This window comes from Pan paniscus, chromosome 22 (assembly GCF_029289425.2).
Source record: "Pan paniscus chromosome 22, NHGRI_mPanPan1-v2.0_pri, whole genome shotgun sequence".
NCBI lineage: Eukaryota > Metazoa > Chordata > Mammalia > Primates > Hominidae > Pan > Pan paniscus.
Window position 1 is genome coordinate 40,490,503 of NC_073271.2, and position 19,224 is coordinate 40,509,726.

At 55.6% G+C, this 19,224-nt stretch overlaps 1 protein-coding gene and 1 long non-coding RNA gene across 2 annotated transcripts; one reads left to right on the forward strand and one right to left on the reverse strand.

The window, feature by feature from the left end:
* Nucleotides 1-1,719: 1,719 nt before the first annotated feature.
* On the reverse strand, nt 1,720-8,842 carry LOC103787001 (uncharacterized). Its single transcript, XR_008622451.2, has 2 exons — nt 8,079-8,842; nt 1,720-7,443 (listed from the first exon to the last, which is right to left on the reverse strand). It is a non-coding gene; the product is annotated as an uncharacterized LOC103787001 (long non-coding RNA).
* Nucleotides 7,893-14,749, forward strand: LRRC3 (leucine rich repeat containing 3). Its single transcript, XM_034947915.3, has 2 exons — nt 7,893-8,035; nt 8,874-14,749. Exon 2 carries the CDS (start codon nt 9,021-9,023, stop codon nt 9,792-9,794), a length of 774 nt encoding a protein of 257 aa, XP_034803806.2. The 5' UTR covers nt 7,893-8,035; nt 8,874-9,020; the 3' UTR covers nt 9,795-14,749.
* Nucleotides 14,750-19,224: the final 4,475 nt, after the last annotated feature.

A 19,224-nucleotide genomic window follows, 5' to 3' on the forward strand; every position in this document is an offset into this window, starting at 1 on the left:
AGGACGTGGAAATGGTCATCACAGACCAACAGAACAGAAGGCTAAGTTTGTCCTTTTAAGGAACAAAGAGGAAAGTGTAATTGGATAAAAGTACAAATGCATTAGGAAGGTACTATGATCATGGTCTATTATGCAACATGGATATTATAATATTATATAAGGCAAAAACTATATATCAATATATAAGGCAAAATTCTTAAATTTATAAGGCAAAATGGAAATTCAAGAAGAAACTGGCAAAGTCACAGCCATTGCTGAAGTCTTTGCAGATTTCTCTCAGAAATTAAAGCAATCAAGAAGCACAAGGAAGCCAGGCGTCATGGCTCACACCTGTAATCCCAGCACTTCGGGAGGCTGAGGCCGGTGGATCACTTGGGGTCAGGAGTTTAAGACCAGCCTGGCTAACATGGCAAAAGCCCATCTCTACTAAGAACACAAAAATTACCCCTGCATGGTAGTGCGTGTCTGTAATCCCAGCTACTCAGGAGGCTGAGGCAGGAGAATCACTTGAACCTGGGAGGCGGAGGTTGCAGTGAGCTGAGCTCATGCCACTGCACACTCCAGCCTGGGAAACAGAACGCGACTCTGTCTAAAAAAAAAAAAAAAAAAAAAAAAAGCACAAGGAGAAGAGGGCAGAACTGGAATGTAGGCAGTGGAGATTGCGGTTGCCCTGTGGGCATGTGTACATGGGTGTGTATACCTACAGATATGGATGTCTGTGTGCCTGTCTGCATTTATATGTACACGTATCTTGATGGATTATGGATTATTACATATTGTGCATATAACTCGTGTAATATGCATGAACACACATGAACGATACGTGAGCAAACACTATGGATCCATATAGTGTGTGATTCTGCACCTGCTCTGCTGCAAACAGGTCCTGAGGAGACACTTCATCTTCAGACACATCTGCATGTGCAGACAGAACATGAACAGTCTCGCAGAGAGGGGGTCCCAGCAAGTTTCCAAAGCACCCCCACCCTGCTGGAAACACCCTCCAGCCACAACCTCAGGAGAGTCATGCTAGGACGTGGGGGGCGTGCCGTGAGAGGACTGCAGGCGTGAGTGGATCTCCAGGCACCCTCGGACCCTGAGCGCCCAGCCCTGGCCAGCTCAGCAATGGCACTGTCGGCCGGCCAGCGGGCCCCACTGGGAATGCAGCCCTCCTTGCCCTTTGCCCCCTGTGAGGGGCTTCTGTCCTCACCATCAGATTGTGACAGGAGGCCTCACCTCCTTCTGTTTCCCAGGCTGGGTGATCATGGGGAGGGCAGGGCCACCGGGAGAGTGGAGGCTGTCCTGCGACTCAGCCACAGGGATTTGGGGGAAGGAAGTGAGGACTTTGAGCTGGGCATGCTGTCCTCCCTAACAAAGCAGGGATTCTCTCCGGAGAGCCAGAGGGGCTGAAGCAGCTTCCCCCAGAACCCCCCTCACATTGCCTCCAGCTGGGACGCCCTGCAGGTCCAGTGGGGGAGAAATGAGACATGAGAGAGAACGAGAGGGTGTGTGCCACCCAGCAGGCGCGTCTCTCTGAGAGAATGAGAGGGTGCATGCCACCCAGTGGGTGCCTCTCTCTGGCGTGGCTGGAGGGCTTTCAAAGGAACATTCATAACCTTAAATGTACTTGTTTGAAAATAAAAAGACTGAAATAGATTGTCTAAGTTTCTGACTCAAGAGGCTAAAAAAATAGCTACAAAATAAATCCAGAGGTGAAGATGAAGACAATGTCAGATTTTAATGAAATAGGAAAAAATAAAGAACTGGTGTGATAAATATATTCAAAAACCCGTTCTTGGAAGATATCAACAAAAACGACAAAACTTAGACGACTCAGAGCAAGGGAAAGCCAGAGATCGGGGTGGGTGTGGAGTGCAGGAGAGCCCACAACAAGGGGGGGTTCCAGAATCCAAGGGAGGACCCCGGGAAATGGGACAGGCTCGGAGCCAGGGGTAAGGAGGTGGCTCAGGTGGCTAGGGGGACTTTGGGGAAGGATGGCCTGGCTGCACAGACCGTGCTCGCTGGCCCAGGAGGGAACATAACCGGTCCAGATTTTCAAGATTGACAGAGAAATCCAGGAATTCAGGGAGCTTAGGGGAAGGCTCGGTCTGGCCAAAGCCACTGAGGACCAATTGGCTGAAAGGCAATTCATGAGGGCGGAAGCCCTGGAGAGTGTGGCTGCTCCAGCCCAGCCCTCGTGGACTCCTCTTGGCAGCCCTGGCCCTCACCACGGTGCTGCCCCTGCCCTGCCTGTGAGATGGCCGGGGGCTCTGTCTGAGGGTCCCCACGCTGAGTGAGGGGCAGGGGCTGGGTCAGGAGGGACGAGTGTGGAGGCGGGGCAGCAGAGGGCCCCGGAGGGCAGCAGGGTGGTCAGCCTGCACCCAGTGGCTGGCCGTGGCAGTGGGGCAGGGCTCATCCGAGGCCGCTCTGTCTCTCTGAGTGTGGGGCGGGCAACCCCGGCTCCTTCACCCAAGATGTTTTATTCATTTGCCTGATGGCATCCCAGCCCCGTGGATGCTGCAAGTGCAGCTCCTCCACGCCAGTCCCCAGCGAGACGCACTCAGACCTCTCCTGGCCAGATGCCCTCGCGGCTGGGAGAGTGATTAACCAGCTGGAGCAGCTGCATTTTACCCCCAGGCCACAAGGCTGGACCCTGGGCAGATAAGGGAGTGAGATGCTCAGCCCTGAACTCAATCACAGCCATGAGGGAGGCCACAGCGCTCAGACCAGGGAGGCAGGAGGAGGCTTCTGGTGTTTTTGAGAGCACAGGCTGTGGTCTGGAGCAGGCAGTGGCCCAGGCTGTGTGCAGGGCCCTTGGAGAGGGCTGACGTCTTCACCAAATGAGGCAGGCCACACACGCAGAACCCGGGGGACCCAAAGGAGGCACTCACCACGTGTCTTCAGGCAAGTGCCCCTGACTCAACAATCGGTCAATCAGTGCATACACTGTGAACACCGGGAAGAGTCTGTGACCGGCGAGCACGCCGCACATCTGCCTTGTCTTGATGGTGGCATCACCCCCACTTAGTCATGCACACACCTCTTAGGCGTGAGCAGCTGATGGGTTACTTATGTCAACAACCAGCACCCAGTCATCTCCAGCCCCCAGAGCCCTGGAGCCCCTGCATTGTTGTCCCCATGCTTCTGACCTCCTCACCCCCCACGAGTCTCCTCTGCTCTTGAACGTCCCCAGTCGGAACCTGGCCAGGTGTCCTTTGCATGCCTGGCCTCCTTCATTCTTGGTAATGTCTGCGGATTCATTCCTGTCTACACTGCAGTGTTCGGTGGCAACTGCATGAATTCACTGAAAATATACCGTAACGTTTGGGTTTGGCTGTGGCATCTCTTCCACTTTTAACGTACCAACTTCACAGCTCACATTATTTTAATCCCTTTAAAAGATAATTGATTTAAAGCAAAAATCATAACAATGTGTTGTGGGGTTTATGACACACGAGAAGGTGTGATGGTGACGGTGTAGGGTCCGGGTGAGGGTGTGGGCACCCCGCTGTGGGGATCTTACAGTGTGCCTGACCGGCTGGCACAGGAGAGGCCGGGACAGGAGAAGCTGGAGGTAGGTCACTCTCCACCCTGGGGCAGCCACTGACAGCAGAGTCACTGTGGAGGGGCCAGGCGGGGAGCACACACGGAATCCTAAGGAAAACCTGAGGCTGGAAGAAAGGACAGAGGAACAGGGCTGTGTGGAGCAGCCAGGGAAGAATCAGCACAGACCGGGCCCGGCCAGAGCGCTCGTCACCTCAAAACAAGGTCATCAAAGCCAGAATCACCCCGGCAAAACAGCGCGAGCTGGACCGCTGCCCTCACTCAGCTTCTACAGTTTCTCTGCTCGTGTTCTTTGTCCCTTCCAGGATTCCACGCTGCTTTTAGCTGTCACTTCTCCCGTCTTCTCTTGCCTTCCATGAGCTTTTTGCCTTTGAGTGCACTGACCAGTCACTTTGTATGGTGTCTCTCAGTTTGGGTGTGCCCAGGATGTTCTCACGATCGGAATGCGGAGATGCATTTTTGGCAGGAATATCGCAGAAGTGATGTCCTTCTCAGGTTGTTGTATCAAGGGTACGTGATGCCAATCTACCTTGCCACTGATGGCCTGAGCTTTGTCACATAGATAAGGTGGTTTCTGCACTGAAAAGCTGTTATTACTTTTTTAGGTTAATAAATATGTCAGAGCAGATACTTTGATCCTACACAAATCTCCAATGAAGCTAATTTAAGTATAAGACACACTAGGTAAAAAGTAACAAGATAAAAGAAGATATCCCATGCTAAACTAATCAAAGGAAAGCAGGAGTCGATTTCAAGTCAGAGTCTAGGGATAAAGAGGGTCATTTCATGATGACACACGGGTCAACCAGTCAGGAGCATACACAATGTGAGCACAGGGTCTCAAAACACATGAAGCAAAAGCTGATAGAGCTGCAAGGAAAAATTACAGACAAATCTGCAATTACAGTCAGAGGTTTCAACACTGCTATCAAGAATTTGTTTGTTTGAGACAGGGTCTTGCTCTGCCACCCAGGCTCAAATGCAATGGCACAATCATGGCTCACTGCAGCCTTGACTTCCTGGGCTCAAGAAATCCTCCTGCCTCAGCCTCCCAAGTAGCTAGGATTGCAGGCATGTGCTGCCATGCATGGGTGAGTTTTTGATTTTTTGTAGAGACGGTGTCTCACTTTGTTGCCCAGGCTGGTCTCTCAATAATTAGCAGAGCAAGTAGACAGAAAGTGGATGATAATATGGGCTACTCAAATAACACAGTCATTGCCATTTATAGGACACCTCGTGGAGCAACAGAACACAAATTCAAGTGCGCATGCAACAACCGCCAACCATAATCGGGGCCATGAAAGAGTCTCAATAAATTTAAAAGGATCCGAAACATAGAATATGTCTTCTGACAACAATGGCTTTAAAGTAATGATCAACAGCAGAAAGAGCTCTGGAAAATGCACAGATATGTGGAAGTGAAATAGCATAGCTCTAAACTCATGGGTCAAAAAGGAAATCAAAGGGAAAATTATAAATTATTTTCAACTTAATGAAAACAAAAATACAACATATCAAAATTTCTGGGATGCAGTTAAAGCTGGACTTAGAGGGAAATTTATAGTACTGAATGCTTATACAGATCAGTGACCCCAGCTTCCACCTTAAGAGACCTAAAAAAGAAGAGAAAGTCAAACCCAATGTAAGCAAAAGAGGCTGGGTGCAGTGGTTCATGCCTGTAATCCCAGCACTTTGGGAGGCCGAGGTGGGTGGATAACCTGAGGTCAGGAGTTCGAGACAAGCCTGGTCAACATGGTGAAACCCCATCTCTACTAAAAATATACAAAAATCAGCTGGGCATGGTGGCACATGCCTGTAATCCCAGCTACTCAGGAGGCTGAGGCAGGAGAATCGCTTGAACCCGGAAGATGGAGTTTGCAGTGAGCCGAGATTGCCCCCACTGAACTCCAGCTTGGGCAACAAGGCAAGACTCTGTCTCAAAAAAAAAAAAAAAAAAAAACAAAAACAAACAAACAAACAAAAAAACAAGCAAAAGAAAGAATAAAGAGTGGAAGTCAATGAAAAAAAAGCGCATCAACAAAACCAAAAAGCTATTTCTTTGAGAAGATCAATACAATTGATAAACTGCTATCTGATTGTTCAGTTAAAAAAAAAACCACAAATTGCCAGTATCAGAAATGAGAAAGATGACGTCACCTCATACTTCACAGATGTTGAAAGGATAAAGGAATATTATGAACAACTTTATGCTAATAAATTCAACAACTTATATGCGATGGGCAATTTCTTGAGTGATACAAACTACATACATTCAGTCAAGAATAAAATAAACTCAGCAGTTGTATATCCATTAAATAATTCAACCACATATAAAAATGATAATACATCATGACCATGTGGGCTTTATCCCAAGAACACAAGATTGATTTAACACTTTAAAATCAATCATTATACTCTATCATATTAATAGATCATCACGCAAAAAGATTCTCAATAGATGCAGAAAAAACAAAATCCAACTTTCATTTGTGATTAAAAAGACTCTCAGCAAACAAGAGAAAGGATAGTCTTTTCAACAGTCTGGAAAAAACTGATTATCCACACACACAAAAAATAAACATTGAATCATATCTCATACTATAAACCCAAATAAACTTAAAATAGGTAATAGACCCAAATGCAAACCTTTAAAACTCTAAAACCCTTGTGACTTTGGGTGAGGCAAAGATTTCTTATATATGACACCAAAAGCAGGATCCATAAAAGAAAAACATAAATTGGATTTCCTCAAAATTAAAAAATTCTGCTCTTTGAAAAACTGTTAAGAGAATGAACACACAATCCAAAGGCTTGGAGAAAGCATTTACAGATCACATATCTGATAAAGGACTTGTATCCAGAATATGCAACAAACTCCCAAACTCAATAATAAGAAAATAAACAACCCAATTAAAAGTGAGTAAAAGATTTGAACTCAACGCTTACTACAGGAGATGGAGAATAAACAGATGAAATGATGCTCAACCTCATTGGCCAACAGGGAAATGCAAATTAAAACCACAGTTCCATCTATCACCACACACCTATTAGAGTATTTGAAATTAAAAAGACCAACCATACCAAGTGCTGGGGAGGATGTGGAATGTAAAACCATACAATCGCTTTGGCAGTTTCTTAAAAAGTTTCACATATGGCTACCGTGGCATCCAGCCACTCCACTCCTAGACATCTATTCAAGAGAAAGAAAAGCATTCATCCAAAGACTTGTGCACAATGTTCGGATCAGCTTTATCTGTAAGAGCCAACACCAGAAACAACCCAAATGCCCACCAGCAGGTGAATGGACACAAACTGTGGTACATTCATACACTGGAGTACCATGCAGCTGTAAAAGAAATACGCATTGACAAACCAAATGACGCAGGCAAATCTCAAAAATAATTGTGCTGAGTGAAAGAAGCTACACAAAAAGTACATATTATATGATTCCATTTGTGCAAATCATAGGAAATGCAAAGTAATCAGTAGTGACAGAAGGCAGATCAGTGCTTGCCTGGGGATGAGGGAGGGCAGGGAGAGATGACCAAGAGGGAACCCGGGGTGTTCACTATGCTGATTGTGGTGATGGTTTCACAGGAGTATCCGAGTGTTAAAACGTACCAAATTAAAATATGTGGCTTACCGTCTGTCAATTACACCACGATAAGGCTACTTTTTGAAAACCATGAGGATGGCTCAGGTCCGGCTCAAATGCCCCCACCCTGCGTTCCTTCCTTGGGATGTCAGACGCTGGAGCTGGAGCAGGAGGGGACCTAGATGGGCGGAGATCTAGCCCTACTCACCCACTGGCCACGGGGTAGGCGAGGGACGCTCAGCAGGGGCTTCCCGCAGACCCAGGGTCTTCAAGCCCCAGAAGTCCTGATGCCAGAGGGAAGAGGGGATTTGCCCAGAGTGAGGGGCAGGGGCTGGACCCACAGCCCCTCCCGGCGCGCAGACCCCGCCTCCACCCATAACCACGCCCTCAGCCCCCACCACCTCGTCCTCAGCCCCACAACCACGCCCCCAGCATGCCACAATCACTCCCACAACCCGCCCACAGCCCCTGCGACCTGGGTCTTAGTACCAGCTCCATCTAAAGCCTCACCACCGGCCCCTCCCATGCCCCTCCCCCATCTCTTCCAGGCCCCGCCCTGCCGCAGAACCCGCCCTCAAGCCCCGCCCCCGCCTAACCACAAATCCCGTTCCGGTCTCCTTACATGCCCCGCCCCTTCCCCGCCCCCGCGGGGAATCGACACAGCCTGTCTCCGCCTTTTGCCCCGCCCCCTCCAGGCCCCGCCCCACCCCGCCCCTCGCCCGCGCAGGCCGGAGTCGCGGCCTCCCCAGCTAGTGGTCGCGGGCGCGGGCGCAGGGGCAGCGGGGTGGCCGCCGTGCCAGGCGTGGAGCCGGGTCTGGCGGGCTCCGAGAGGCCCGGGAGCGGCGCGCAGAGCAGCCTCCGGCCGCCGCCGCGCAGGTAAAGGCCCCGCCCAGCCCTGGGAGCGTGGATTCCCACCCACCTCATGACCATCCCCCCGCCGCGAGTGCTGGGGTCTCGGGGGTCCCAGGTTCCGGGGGTCCTAGGGCCGGAGGGTCTAAAGGCTGGAGGTCCTGGGGGTCCGAGCCTCTCCCGGCCGGCTCCGCGCGCGGCCCCGCCGTCCACGCCCAGCGCGGGCCGCGCGCACAGGGCTTGGCTTCTCTGTTTTCTCGGTTTCCTTCTTCAGGCAGTTGAAAGAAAAGGCGCGGTTCTGTGCCCGGTGCGAGCCGCGGCTCCTTTAGGGCTGGCAGGGAAGGGCTTGCTGGGTTATGACAGTTTTTAGGGGTTGTCGGAGTCAGCCAGGCGTTGGCTGCTGGAGTAGCCCCTGGCGCGCGAGCGCCCGCTGGTGCCCGGCCACGTGCCCAGCTTGACCCGCGCTCCAGGTTCGGGAGAAGCTGCAGCCGTCACCGTCCTCCTGGCGTCCACCCTGAGGAGGGGCTGGGTGCTCCAAGCCGCCGCCACCCCGCCGCCCGGCCTTTGGTCCCCAGCGGTGCTGTAGGTGGCCAGGGGTGGCCGCAGTGACCACCCACTGGGCCACGCGGAGCCCCCTGGCAGTGCCAGCTCCCTGCACTTGTGGGACGCTCCTCCCGGGCGCATTGGGAGTCTCCAGAAGTAAGTTACAGGCAGAGCTGTTTAAGGAGGCGTGCTCCCCACCCCGGACCCTTCAGTGGGCCCTCAACACCCTCCCCACCAGTGGACGCGTTTCCCAGGTGACCGCAGCCGGCAGCGCTGACCACCCTCCCTCCCTCTCCGCTCCCTCCTGCGTCTTCCCTTTCAGAGTTGCCAGAGTGGAGTGCACTGCTTCTCCCAGCGGGGCAGGATGGCGGTTTCATGTCTGGTTGGATAAGGCCTTGCCTGCGGAAACCAGCTCCATCCCCAGGCCCGAGCAGAGGCTCGCGTGTCCCCGTCCCCAGGTCAGGTCAGGATGGGCACCGTGCGCCCACCTCGCCCCTCGCTCCTGCTGGTCTCCACCCGGGAGTCTTGTCTCTTCCTCCTCTTCTGCCTGCACCTGGGCGCCGCCTGCCCGCAGCCTTGCCGGTGCCCTGACCACGCAGGGGCTGTGGCTGTCTTCTGCAGCTTGCGGGGCCTTCAGGAGGTACCCGAGGACATCCCGGCCAACACCGTACTCCTGAAGCTCGATGCCAACAAGATCTCCCACCTCCCGGACGGGGCCTTCCAGCACTTGCACCGGCTCAGGGAGCTGGATCTGTCTCACAACGCCATCGAGGCCATTGGCCCCGCCACCTTCGCGGGCCTGGCCGGGGGCCTGCGGCTGCTGGACCTGTCTTACAACCGCATCCAGAGGATCCCCAAGGACGCCCTGGGCAAACTCAGTGCCAAGATACGCCTGTCCCACAACCCCCTGCACTGCGAGTGCGCCCTGCAGGAGGCCCTGTGGGAGCTGAAGCTGGACCCCGACTCTGTGGACGAGATCGCCTGCCACACCTCAGTGCAGGAGGAGTTTGTGGGGAAGCCTCTGGTTCAGGCTCTGGATGCGGGTGCCAGCCTCTGCAGCGTCCCCCACAGGACCACAGATGTGGCCATGCTGGTCACCATGTTCGGCTGGTTCGCCATGGTGATCGCCTACGTCGTGTACTATGTGCGCCACAACCAGGAGGATGCCCGGAGGCACCTGGAGTACCTGAAGTCTCTGCCCAGCGCCCCCGCCTCCAAGGACCCCATCGGCCCGGGGCCCTAGCACCTGTTCCGGCAGACCCCCGCCAGTGGCTGCTGTCACTTTTGTAGTAGGTAGTGACTGATGCTGCTTTTGCTCTTCCCTGAGGCAGGTGTCACAGCCATGTGTGCTCCCCACTGTTGCACTCAGGCACAGCAGCACCTCCAGGCTGGGTGGTTTTGCCACACATCCGTGTGACGGATGAGGAACCTGAAGCTTAGAGGAACAGAATGACTGCCCGTGACGATACCATCAGGAAATTATCCCAGTGGAACTTCAACCCGGGCTGTCCATCGTGACATTCTGCCTCCTTCCACCATGCCAGCCTCTCCCACACGGGGCCCCGCAGGCTGTGGATATGCACTCAGAGGACTAAGGGGGTGCTCTGCAAGCGAGAGGGTTCACCAGAGGGAGCTTGGGTGCAGGTTCACCCGCTGAAGGCGCTGATAAGTCCTGTGCTGAGGAGCTGACTTGCCCTTGTTTACTTACAAAGTGCATTGTAGGTAAACATGAGCCTTGTTCCAGTGTTCGAAGTACATTGGAACGTGAGCCCTGTTTCCAGAGCAAAGTAACAGAGACCAGGTTTTTCTAGAGAGCTAAGTGGGATGTGTAGCTCAAACAAACTGTCCTACCCTTTTTTATTCTCAAATGTTTGTTTTGAGTAACCGTAGTGCCAAAATTTCAGTTCAGTAATGGGGTGAACAATATGGAGAGAGACCTGGGAAAAGTCCAGGGTAGCTTGCCCAGGGGAAGACAGCAGCCACATACCTGGGGGCCCGCCTGCTTCCTGCCCCTCTGGGTGTGCCTGATGCGGGAGGCCCTGCCCCAGGGCGATCTCAGCTCACTGCAACCTTTGCCTCCCAGGCTCAATCACTTCTGCTGCCTCAGCCTCCCTAGTAGCTGGAATTACAGGCATGAGCCACCACGCCTGGCTAATTTTTGTATTTTCAGTAGAGACCGGGTTTCACCATGTTGGCCAGGCTGGTCTCGAACTGTTGGCCTCAAGTGATCTGCCCGCCTCAGCCTCCCAAAGTGCTGGGATTACAGGCGTGAGCCACCGCGCCCGGCCCTGTGCCTTGCTTTTTCTACTCACTAAGATATAAAACAGCTCTTTTTCCAAGGCCCGGAGTACTGGGGATTGATGTTTCAAGGCCAGTCAATGGGGTGCTTCATTTTCTCCAGCAACAGGAACTCTCTCTTTTCACCTTTGCTGCCAGGAATCTCAGAGATCATTTAGTGCTCAATTTACTAACCTTACTTCACATTCAGGTTAGATGTTACCTCCACCTATATGATAGTAATTCCTAATTTTATTTTTTATTGTCCTTTTTATGAGTGTTTATATTTTAAAGTACTTTGAGTATTTTTGGGGTGGGTGTAAATGAGTGATCAGTGTACATTGTGTGTGGACTGAAGTGTAGGTATGTAGAGATGCTTCGCCAAACAGATGCTTAAAAATGACTGGAAGTTGAGGGTGGTTTCTCTTTGGAAAGTATCAGGTGACTTGGAAGGTGAGAGCCTGTCCAGGGTGTGTGCACTGGTTCTGATGTACCCAGTGTGTGCAGTGTGAGTCACGGGGGTGTCTGTGTTGTGAGGTGCTTGGTAGGCTTTGCTCTGCCCACAGTGCAGACGCGGGGTGGGTGAGGGGCCAGGCCCAGTGTGTGAGTGGAGGCAGCCCCAGGCTCCGCCTGCTTCCCTCACGCCACGCTGCCTGAGTGTCGCCATGCTCGGAGGACAGAGACCTCCATGGAAACTGGCAGCGCCACTCACCCTTCCAGTGAGAGCTAGAACCGAGTGCCAGCCCCCGAGGGTGCACCCGTGCTCTGTGGGGCCACGTGGTCCTCGTCCAGGCAGGGCCAGCGTGTGGCGGGGTGTCCAGCTCCACTGTTTGGAGGAAGTGGGCGCTGACCCAGCAGAGTGCCCTGGGCCCGTGGGGATTTCCTTCCAGAGGACACGTGGCTGAAAGCATAGGATAAGGATGTGTGGGTGAATGACTGGTGCCATCCCTGGCTGTCTGATAGATGCAGGTAGGGCAGGTGAACTGTTGCTGGCCTGGCCAGCAGGCCTAGGGTCACATGGTGATTGGCGTCCTCCTGCCACCCCTTCTCCATGCCAGGGTGCCTGTGGTGGGTTTGCCCAGCACGCATGACCCCAGGTCCCAAGGAGAGTGTGAACTGAGGCCTGGGTGGTGAAGGCAGGGCCTCTCCTCAGCCCTGTGTCCTGTGGGTGCGGGCCAGTCCCATCTCGCATTTTGGGGTGCCCTTTCCCTGCTGCCAGGGGACTCTTCATTTGTCCTTACCCTAGAATCAGCCCAGACACTGGACATCACCCAGACGTGGCCCTTCAGGAGGTGCACAGGGCAGGGGCAGGCCCGTCCCTCCCTGCCCCAATTTGCTGGGCTGCCCCAGCCCAGGGTCTGGCCTTCTCCTTGGTGAAGGTCTGCTGGGCCCCTGTCCACCTCCTGCTGGGAGGAGGAGATGGGGAGAGGACCAGGAGGACACTGGAGGCTCTGTCCCTTGCACTGTGAGCTCAGTCAGGTCCATGAGCTGCCCACCGTCCTGGCCTTACTGTGCCCCCTGCCCCACCAACATAGGTGAAAGCACCTCCCCTCTAAGGAAGACCATAGAGACCCCAACACTGTGGGACCCCAACGCTCCTTCATGCTCACTGGAGCTCCCACCCTGGGTGCTTGCAAGTCCTCAGCGCTCCCGGGGTACAGCCCTCCCCTTCCTGCCCTCTAATGTCCTCCCCTCCCTTGCCCTCCCCTCCACTTCCTTTCTCTGCCGTCCCCTCCTCTCCCATCTTGTGACCTCTTTACTGGCGGGGCCTGGAGCCCATGATGGACACTTGCGGAAGGAGGGGCGGCGGAGCACCCCTGAGATGACATCGCTGCCTGCCCCAGAGCGCCCTGCCTCTCCCTGTGACTCAGTTCTTTGCAGCCCAGATGTGAGCATGTGCACCCTGGGACCTGCTGCCCGTTGGGATGCCCAGGCCAAATCAGCCCCTCTGTCTCCATGCTGCACTGATTGCAAGAGTTTCCCACATCTGCAGAGGCCGTGGGCTCAGCCCCACACCAGCCAGGCCACCAGTGTTGATAGCGGTGAGGCGGGGACAAAGGGAATGTCTCAGTTCACAGTGTGGACATGGTGGAGGTCTCGGCCTTGCGAGACAAGGCAGGGGGAGGGGATAGGAAATTGGGGGTATTCTGTGACTCCTGGGCGACCGGGGAGCCAGAATCTTCCAGCCAGACTGGATGGGCAGGGCTTAGCTTCCCCATGCCGCCCATTCACCACTTTCACCCCGGGAACCTACCTCAGGCTCATGGGAGGCAGAGCCTGAACCCCAACCCAACCCTAACTCTAATGCTAACCCCTAAACCATCCCTCACCCTAACCCAATCCTCGCCCTAACCCTAATGCTAACCCCTGACCCGACCCAATCCTAACCCTGATGCTAACCCCTAACCCAACACTCACCCTAACCCTGATGCTAACCCCTAACCCAACCCTCACCCTAACCCTGATGCTAACCCCTAACCCAACCCTCACCCTAACCCTGATGCTAACCCCTAACCCAACTCTCACCCTAACCCTGATGCTAACCCCTAACCCAACCCTCACCCTAACCCTGATGCTAACCCCTAACCCAACCCTCACCCTAACCCTGATGCTAACCCCTGACCCAATCCTCACCCTAACCCTGATACTAACCCCTAACCTAACCCAACCCAGCCCTAACTCCAACTCTAAAGCTAACTCCTAACCCTAGGAGAGGAGCCCAGGCCGGGCCCTCCCCCTGCTGGTTTCCTGTTGGGCTTTGGAGCCCCAGATGCCTGCCCAGAGGCTTCCTTGTGCGGGGTGGGGTCCAGCAGTGGGGGATGGGCCCAGAGCTGGTGTAGCCACCAGCAGAGCCATCCTGATCCACAGGGCCATCCCTGGTGGGGTGGGGCCCCCTGGGGCAGGAAGGCCACTGAGGCCAGGGAGACTCCCAGGCCCACTCACGGCGCAGACCCCACAGGAGCTGGCTGGAGGCTATGGGTGCGGGGCGTGGGCCTGCCGGGGGTTGCGTGGCAGGCAGTGGGGAGTGGGTTGTGCTGGCAGCTGTGGGTGAGTGAGGAGGCTCCTCTCATGAAGGGCCCTGGGGAAGTGGAATCTGGCCCTGAGAGACCCCCGGCCTCCTCTGCAGGGGCTGCCGGCAGGAGGGGAACTGGGGACCACCTCCCGCCACAGAGCCTGGGGCCCCCAGCCTTGCCTACAGGGAGGGTAGATGAGAGTGTTAAACTGCACATGAGGTTGGGCTAAACCTGGACATGTGTTTCATAACCAAAGCAGCCAGGAATCTCCAGCTCTGCCCAGTGATCATCTGGGCAGGACATGGGGACAAGTGTCCAGGCTGAAGGCAGGGCCCGGCCAGCAAAGGGCCATTTTGTATTGAGCTCCACAGCTGGTCACATTCTGTGGAATGTGCAGATGTGCACGGCCCATCAGACAGGGTCTGGAGTGGGGCTGCCGTCTTGGGCAGCTCCTCCCGGGTGTCTGCAAAATGCAGAGGTCACCAGAGCCAAGGCAGCAAGGCAAGGAGCCCGGCTTCTAAGGAACTCTGAGCAGGTGTGGTCCATGGCTGGGAGGCAGCTGGCCCCACAGCACATAGCACGGAGGGCGGCGCGGAGTCCTGGACGCTCTTGGCAGGTCCCCTCATGGGGGATGTGGGGGCTTGGCTTAGGCCTGGTCTGGCTGGCCTTCCTGGACCGCAGTGGCCAGGAGCTGAAAACCATGACCCCAGTCTCCCTGCAGCTGTTCTTGATGGGATTTCTGTTCGCCAGTCAGATGCATTTGCACGGGACTTGGATCCTGAACTGTGTAACCTGGAGAGGCAGGTGTGAGCGGGCCATGCTGCTGGCCCAGCCTGTGCCGGTGTCTGTTTCTGTTGTCTCTCGGCCCTTCTGTGAGCCCTCAGTAAAGCTCTTCGTGCTTCAGTCAGCAAGTGTGGATTCTGTCGTCGGCAACTCTGCGGCCCAAACCCCCAGCCTCCCCCTCCCCCAGACCTTGCAGTGCCATGGAGCTGAGGGACCTGTGAATCCACAGCTGTGGCCCCGGAAGGGCTGCAGGAGCTGAACCTGCGTGAGCCCCGCAGAGGGTGCAGAGCCGGCTTGTGCAGGCTCCCAGCAGGCTCATGACAGCGCGGATGGTTAAATGTAGCTCCTGACAGCCAACTGTTAAGGTTTCAGGCATTTTTGCACCAGGTGACATGATGGTAGCCTGAACGTGACCTTGGCAGCAGTCTCTACATCAAGGAAACTGGCAAATGTCAACATGCTGGGTACCCTCGCTCCTGCCCCCGCAGGCTGTCAGTGTCTTCCAGCCCACACTGCGGGGGGCCTTGTTGTGTGGCTGCCTCCCAGGCTGGGGCGAGGGTCTCCAGAGACCACCATGGTGCAGGCTCTTGGTCAATAGCAGGGTGTGGTGCTCGCGCCAGGGGACGCATTCTCTGTGTGACCTCTACACCCCACGTCAGGTCAGGATGTGATTTGCTTCTCCAGGGCCGTGACTCACTAGATCCACCTCCCACTGGTGCCTGGTGGCCCCCGACAGCCCTGGCCCTGTCCAGGCCCTGGCCTGTCCTACAGTCACGGGTGCTGGCCTGTCCCCGCTGTCCTCCTGACCACCTGGTGCTCCCGGCCACCCTGCCCGCCCCCCTGTCTCCTCGGGACAGCCTGGCTGCCTCCACTTGCTGGCCCCTGCCGGCCCACCCGCTTTCCAAGCCTGCCCTGCCCCTCAGCTCCTGGGGTGGGGAGGGGAGACCTCGCCTTCTGCCTGCAGCGACTCCCACCTGTCACGGAGCCCCCCTGCAGCGCCACCAGGCCCTGCCCTTTCCCAAGCAGAGGGATGGGACAGCCGTGCAGATCCCGGGTCCCGCCCCTAGGGAAGGGCCTCGCTGCAGAAGCCAGGCTGCTCACCTTGGAGTGCGGGGAACCAGCTCCCCTTTCAGCACCCGGTGGCGTCTGTCTGTGGGAAGGGAGCGGTTTTATCCAAGCAGGACACTGTTTTCTGTAGTTTTACCTTCTTTCAAGAAATGTCGTATATGAGACCTCCGTTGAGTGTGGCAGCTGTTCATTGATATTCCATTGGATGCACTAGTGTGTCCTAGTCCCCACGATCAATGTGTAAATCGTAACATCCAATCATAGCGAGTTTCACACACACAGGAATAAATAAATGGAGAGTGCTGTACCGGGCTCCATTCGCCTCCTCCTGCCGTGATGCAAGCCTGCTCGACCCGGCTTCCCATCCTCACACCCGCCTACGCTCTCCCTCCAAATGAGTAAAAGCAAATCCCAGACCTCAAAAACAAAAACAAAACCAAACCTATCTGTAAATATCAGCAGGAGCCGTTCACACGTAGGGCCTCTTTTTTGTTTTAAATATATAACCGCAAAACCACCATCCACCTGAAAATGACATTCCAGCAGTTCCTGAGTCTTCCTCGCTCGGTGCTCACATCTCCCTGACGGTCTCATCGTATTTTCCGGGCTTGCTGGAATCAGAGTCTCCCCAGCGCTCCGCCGAGGCCGCTGGCCAAGGCCTCTTAGGTCTGTTGGCTTATGGGCCCCGTTTGTCTGCTGTCGGCTCCCCTCGCGGTGGTTCTGCTGAAGCAGCCTGGCTGCCGGCGCGGGGACACCCTGCCTGGATTCCGCGGCGCCCCCACGCGCCTCTGTGAATGCGTGGGCTCGCTGGATTTCCCGCAGGGCTTGCTGGCCACGCTCTCCCGTCAGCTGTGTGTCTTCGGTTGCCTCCCGGGGACGTTTGTAGCTGCTGTTCATTCACAGGGTGATTGAGCAGGATCGCTGGGCCATGAGCCCTCTTCACTTGTTAGCTAGAATCTTCCAGGAAGCGCGTCGGTGCCTCCTTCCCTGCGCCTGGTTCCTGCGGGACGGCGGGAGGGTCACTGGCCACGCTCCTTGATTCACCGAGTGCAGGGTGAAGAGCTGCCTCCTCTTACATGTTGTAAGCATCATTTTGCGTGGCTCTAAACACATTTGGTGGCCTCACTTTCCCTAATGCAGCCACAGCATCCCGTCTGTGACCAGTGGCGCCTCCGCGTCTGCTCTGTCTTTATGACCAGCCCTGGTTGTCCTTGCAGCTTCATGGCTCTTGGGTGGGACAAGGGGTCCTTGTCTTGTCCCCTCCTGCCCTGGCCCTGGGGAGCCCTGATTTCTTTGGGGAGGAGAGGCATCCACAGCCTGGACTTGACAGGTGCTCGCCGTGAGCCAGCCCTGCCCCTCAGGCCTGCCTGGTCTGTCTCCTTGAAAGGTCAAACAGCCCGTGGGCTCCCATGGATGCTTCCTGTGGCCCAGGGCTAAGGTGCCATCCTCCCACCCTCGCCCGGCCCTCGGTGGCATCTCCACCTCACCTCGGCTCCAAGCACCCCGGAGGCAGAGGGTTCCGCCTTCATTTCACCTCCCTCTTCAAGGCCATCCCCATGGTGGGCAGAATCGCAGCCCCCAGAGATGTCCCTATCCTCATCCTGGGAGCCTGTGAAGATGTTACTTTATGTGGCAGAAGGGACTTTGCAGGTGGGATTAAATCCAGGACCCAGAGATGGGCGATGTTCTCACAGGGTCCTAGTAAGTGGGGGGCGGGAGCTGTGAGCACAGGGGGTCGGGGTGCTGTGCGGCTGCCTTGGAGGTGGAGGGGGGCACCCCGAGCCACGCATGGGAAAGGCAGGAAACAGGTTCTCTCCTGGAGCCTCCAGAGGGAACCAGCCCTGGCAGTACCTTGATTGTAGCCCCATGAGACCCGTGTCCAACCTCTGACCTCCAGAATTCTAAAATAGATGGCGTCGGTCAAACCCCAAATTTTTGGCAATTTGTTTCAGCAGCCACAGGACACCAGCCACCTCCCCACAGTGAGAGCTGCCCACGTGGGCAGAGCCGATGGCCCTCGTGCTCTGGGCACCCTGGGCACCGTCCCCAGGGCTCCGTTCTGGGGGTGAGTGTGTCTTTAATGCCATGGCCCAGTGACCACAGGGAGCTCACATTGCCTCTGTCAGCCTCTCCTGCTTCCCTGCAGGACAGGAGTGTCCCTCCCAGATGGGACAGGGGTTGTGGTGTGGGGTGGCTCAATGCTGCTGGCCACCTGGATCCTCACACACACTCGGGCGCACACACAGGCACACACACACACTCTCACTCTCCCTGTGCACACACACACACACGCTTACTCTCCCTGTACACACACACACATGCTCACTCTCCCTGTACACACACATTCTCCCTGTACACACACACTCTCCCTGTACACACACACACATGCTCACTCTCCCTGTACACACACGTGCATGCTCACTCTCCTTGTACATACACACTCTCCCTGTACACACACACACACACGCTCACTCTCCCTGTACACACACATTCTCCCTGTACACACACACTCTCCCTGTACACACACGCTCACTCTCCCTGTACACACACACATGCTCACTCTCCCTGTACACACACACTCCCTGTACACACACACATGCTCACTCTCCCTGTACACACACACACGCTCACTCTTCCTGTACACACACACACACGCTCACTCTCCTTGTACACACACACACTTGATCTCACTGCACACACACACCAGCACACGCGCTCACACACATTGTCTTACACACCTGAGCTGGGGACCGATGAGACTGACCAATGAGACTCAGTTCAGTGACAGCAAAATCCTGCAGCCTCGTGACAGGGCTCAGGGAGGGCTGCCTGCCTGGGAGGGGACAGCAGCCATGGCCTCACATGGCCAAGGTTGCTAGAGAGGGGGCCTCAGGTCATCCTCACACGGGCCTGGTGTGCTGGTCGTATTTCTATTTTCAGATGAGAAACTTGAGACTGAGGTCCAGAGGGGAGAAAGGACGCACTCAGGACAGGGCTTGTTTGGGGTACAGCTGGGCTGGAGTCGGGGTCTCTGACACCCAGCCCTGGAGACCCTCTCTCGGCAACCTGGGCCATGGCAGTTGTCAAAACAAATCGGCAAGTCCTTGATGGAGCCCCAGAAGGGAGAGTGGCCAGTTCCACGGTGAGCAGTGCCCAGGGCCACGCTGTCTAGGAGCGGGGCTGCCTATGCTGGGAGCCCTGTGCACTGGGCTCTGCACCCGTAGCCATGGCAACGATGCTGGCTGGAGATAGAGTGGACGCTCAGGTGCCGCTGGATGATGCCAGCCACCTGCAGTTTTGGGGCCCAGCTGGAGGTCAGCAGGGTGGACTCACAGCCCCCTGAGTTCAGGTACAGGGAGCTGTGGAGACAGGCCCACCCAGGCTGACCTTCCCCAGAGCCTTGCTGTCACGGAAAGGAGGGGGCGTTGGAGGAAGGGCCACAAATGCAGGAGAGGGGGCAATGGCCTGGGACAAGATGGAGAACAGCCACCCGTTCCCCAGTACAGCCAGGTCAGGACACGGATCCCAGCA